General features: G+C 56.1%; 1 protein-coding gene across 1 annotated transcript; it reads left to right on the plus strand.

The window, feature by feature from the left end:
* The first annotated feature begins 524 nt into the window (after positions 1–524).
* LOC118685883 (16 kDa beta-galactoside-binding lectin) lies at positions 525–3,334 on the plus strand. Its single transcript, XM_036381635.2, has 4 exons — positions 525–702; positions 2,292–2,371; positions 2,493–2,664; positions 3,123–3,334. Exons 1-4 carry the CDS (start codon positions 589–591, stop codon positions 3,264–3,266), a joined length of 510 nt encoding a protein of 169 aa, XP_036237528.1. The 5' UTR covers positions 525–588; the 3' UTR covers positions 3,267–3,334.
* Positions 3,335–4,247: the final 913 nt, after the last annotated feature.

Genomic DNA, 4,247 nt, shown 5'->3' on the forward strand with positions numbered 1-4,247 from the left:
AACAAAGCATTTCTCTTTTCCCTCCGGAGCCTTCTGCAACTGGAACGGAACCAGCGAGATCGTGCTACTTTTCAAAAGCCCCAGCCTCAATTCTCTCATCTACTTAAGAGCCCCACACCACCAACCTTAACCTTTTAGGCGCTGCTGAAATTCTGACACGGGCTATACCAAGCCCTCGGCTTTCATTTAACTGCAAGCAGCGAGGCTTTGTACCCAGTGTCTCCCACCAGGCTGGGCTGGGAGAGCGCATCCACCCGTATCCACAGAGGCAGCCACTCGGCAGCAGGAACACGAGGACTCCCAACCCTGAGTTTAGACACGGATGGCCGAACAAAAAGCAGCCACCTGGCTCCTAGCACAGAGCAGCGCTCCGGTTCCTGGGATCCTGCACAGCAGCTAGGAGAGCTTACAGCACGGATCACGCAGAAGCAAGCAATCACTAGTTCTTAAAATCACACACAGGCTGCCTGCAAAGAACAGTATCGATAGAGGTCTCCCGCCGCCCCCTGTAAATGGCTGGGAGGCTCGGGCCCCAGCCCAACAGCTGCGATTATCAATCCCCCTGTGCTCGTCCCCCCCGACCATGTGATGGTCCTGCCCGCTGCGATCAGCTGCCGGAGCCTGGCGCTGCGTCACTCCGTGCCGGGAGAGGGGCTCGGGGCTGCTCTGCCTGCCGGGGCCGGTGTCCGCAGCATGGAGAAAGTGAGTGCCGCCTGCGAGCTGGGCTGCTGTGCTAAGCAGGACTGGGATTTCGCCTGGGCTGCCTGTGGGGTTTAGAGTGGTGCTAGAGATGGGCGGAGAGGAGGAAATGAAAGGCTGATGTCTGGCTTTGGGAGGAATAGTTAGGGTTGACCAGCCGTACTTCTCTTCTCTAGCATGTTATCTAAGTGGGGAAGCTGAGGAATGTTTATATTCTCAAGTGCTCTAAAGGTTTGGGTCCATTTGCAATTCTACAGTTTCCAGGCTCTTTATACTTTTTCTCCTTAATCTGTGTATTTTTCTTCTGGAAAAATGCCTTTTGGGTGCAGGAGTGGGTTAACTCTTAATGCAACAGGAGAGGAAAGCAGGCTGGCAGTGTACTCTAACCCGCCCCTGCTCCCGCAGCTTTCCTTTCCTCGAAAGACCCCCCGGGCGCCCCGGCTGCATTCCAGAGCCAGGAGGCAGAGTTGGTGCCGTGGGGATAAGCAGTGCAGTGACTCGAGGAACCCTGAGCTCGGCAGGTTGTGTGTGGGCAGAGCAGGGAGGAGGCATGAGGGCAAGGGTGGCGTCAGTGGGCTGGAGGGCAGCGCCCAAGCAAGCTAATTTGCAGTTTGCCTCCCTACCTGACCCGGCACACGGTTAAGTAGCTCAGTACTGGGCTGGTGTGACCAGGCTTTGGTAACAGAGGGGACTACCGGGGTGGCTGCTGTGAGAAGCTGCCAGAGCCTCCCCCGTGTCGGGCAGAGCCAAGGCCAGTGAGCTCCAGGACAGACACGGCGCTGGCCAAGGCTGAGCCCATCAGGGACGGCAGGAGTGGCTCTGTGATAACACCCTGCGGCCTGTGGTGAAGGCCGTGGGGAGGCAGCTGCCCCTCTGCAGCCCATGGATGTCAACAGGCAAGCAGAAATCCACTTGCAGCCCAGGGAGCACTCTGTGCTGCAGCAGGGGGATGGCCAAGGAAGGCTGTGACCCCGTGGAAAGGGACCCATGTTGGAGCAGCTGGTGAAGAGCTGTAGCTCACAGGGAGGACTCTCACTGGAGGGGAGCACTGTGGGAGGGACCCACACTGAGCAGGGGAAGACTCCTCTCCTCCAGCAGTGGCAAAAACACCCTCCCCCTTGCCTGCCTCCCTGTGCCACTGACGGGGAAGAGGTAGAGCCCGGGAAGGAGTGGCAGGAAGGCATTTTTAAGGCCTGTTTTACTTCTCATTATACTGCTCTGTAAAATTATTTTCCCCAAGTTGACTTTGTTTTGCCTGTGACAGTAATCAGAGAGTGACCTCTCCCTCCCTGTCTCTGTTTCAACTCATGGGCTTTTTGTAGTATTTTCTCCCCCATGCAGTTGTGACACAGTGGCTCTGGTGGGTACCTGGCATCCAGCCAGGGCCAACCCACCCCACCTCCTTGTCACCTTATGCTGCTTAGGGGAGCGGGAGACCCCTGTGGCTGCTGGGACAGGCAGGGGCCTGACTCAGCTCTTCCTCTAGCACAAAACTCATCTTTGGGTGTGCCAGAGCTGCTGTGTGCCTTGGCCCAAGCAGGATTGGAAGCCTTGCCTTGGGATAGACTAACTCCTGTGGTTTGGCCCTGCAGGGACTGGTTGTTACTCAGCTGGATGTTGAGCCTGGTGAGTGCATCAAGGTCAAAGGGAAGATCCAGTCTGATGCCAAAGGGTGAGTGAGGTGGTGAATGGATTGATGGGGGAAGCCAGAGCTCCTGCTGTGTTCAGCTTGTCAGCACTGGCAGCTGGAGCTGCTGCACTGGCAACCCTCTGCACTAGCTCTGTTTGCCCAGGTTTGCTGTGAACGTGGGGAAGGACAGCAACACCCTCATGCTGCATTTCAACCCTCGCTTTGACTGCCACGGGGATGTCAACACCATCGTGTGCAATTCCAAGGAGGATGGCGTGTGGGGGGAGGAGGACAGGAAGGCTGACTTCCCCTTCCAGCATGGTGACAAGATTGAGGTGAGGCCCCAGGGGTGTGCACTGGGCCCAGGCACTGAGTGGCCAAGGGCACAGCTTTTTAATGCTGCCCTGTGCCTGTGTGGCGCAGAAGGAGCAAGCATGGAAAGGGGAATGAGCCCCAGGGGAAGAGCCAAGGAAGTGTCTAGAGCTGCACTGCCCAAGTCAATTCCCAGCTGCTCAGTGCCCCACTCTGGGCTAAGCTGTGCCCCTCAGAGCAGCAACAGCACTGAGGTCAGACTCAGACTGGGTCTGTCTCATCCCACGGCTGCAGAAGCTTCCTCCCTCCTATGCCTCTGCTGGCAGGGAGGGGGCTGAGCTGCTGAGCATGGCCTTGGCAGCAGCACCACCTTGCCTGTCCTGTGCCCAGACGGGAGGTAGTGGGAGTGAGCAAAGCCTGGGAGCTGTGTCAGCTTCATTCCTTCCTCCGTTCCTTCCTTCTCTCTCATGGCTCTCTACAGATATGCATCTCCTTCGATGAAACTGAGGCCACGGTGAAGCTGCCCGAGGCAGAGTTCAAGTTCCCAAATCGGCTGGGCATGGAGAAAATTGAATACCTGGCTGTGGAGGGTGACTTCAAAGTCAAAGCCATTAAGTTCAGCTAACAGCTATAGCTTGGTTTGTTTTGTTTTCTGCCCCCCGTGTAGTGAAATAAACCAAAACTTGCAATGGCTGCTTCCTCTGCTCTTTCCTGCTCTAATCTGCTTGCTCCCGTGTGTGCTGCAGGGGGGTGGGCAGGGAGGGGATGTGTATCCAGCCATTTTCCTCCTTATACTGCAGCCTTGCAGCTGGTACTGAGCTAAACACGAGCCTGGCAAAGCCTGACTGAGCGAAGCTGCCTTAGCAGGAGTTGCTTCATTCACCCTGCTGGCTCCACTGTGTGGTCCCTCTCTGGTTCCTCAAGTGTAGGATTAGTCCCAGCCAGGAACAAGTGAGTGTTGGCTGTTCACAGTGCCATCCCTGACCACGAGTGCTGCTCCCTGCTGGGGACGGGGAACTGACAGGGAACTCGGGGCATGGCTTGTGCTCTTGCCAAGAGCTTTGCTTTCCCAGAACGTGCTCAGCAGTTGTGTGCATTGCAGGCTGGCACTGGTGTACCTGAGAAGCAGTGAACAGTAAGAAGGCTGGGAACAAGATGTGGAATGAAAGGTGAAGCCTGTCAGGAAGCTTAGGACTGACTTGAGGGAATCCAGGCTGTCCCTGGTGCTCATGACTTGAGGTGTGGACACTGCCAGAGACAGAGGATCAGGCACAGTCAGGGGCTGAGCAATACGTCAAGTATGGGTGACAAACTCTGTGGCAGCCTGGGGGTCAGTGTCTGGAACATTTCCCTGCTACAGGGCTGTATCCAACAGAGTTACCAGGGGCATTTAATCCTGAGTGCACTGAACACAACTAACTGCAGTTAGGCAGACAAAGAAGGAAAAAAGCTTGGTAGAGAGTCTCTTCTGCTTAGAACCTCTGTACTCATGCAATGCCTTGAATGTGTTTGCTGCTGCTCTTTCCCTACAGCCTGCTGAGCCAAGTCAGGGCTGGAGCTAGGACTGCTGTGGCATTGGAGGACCCATGGAAAGTAAGGAAGTGCT

This window comes from Molothrus ater, chromosome 4 (assembly GCF_012460135.2).
Source record: "Molothrus ater isolate BHLD 08-10-18 breed brown headed cowbird chromosome 4, BPBGC_Mater_1.1, whole genome shotgun sequence".
In the NCBI taxonomy this organism is placed as follows: domain Eukaryota; kingdom Metazoa; phylum Chordata; class Aves; order Passeriformes; family Icteridae; genus Molothrus; species Molothrus ater.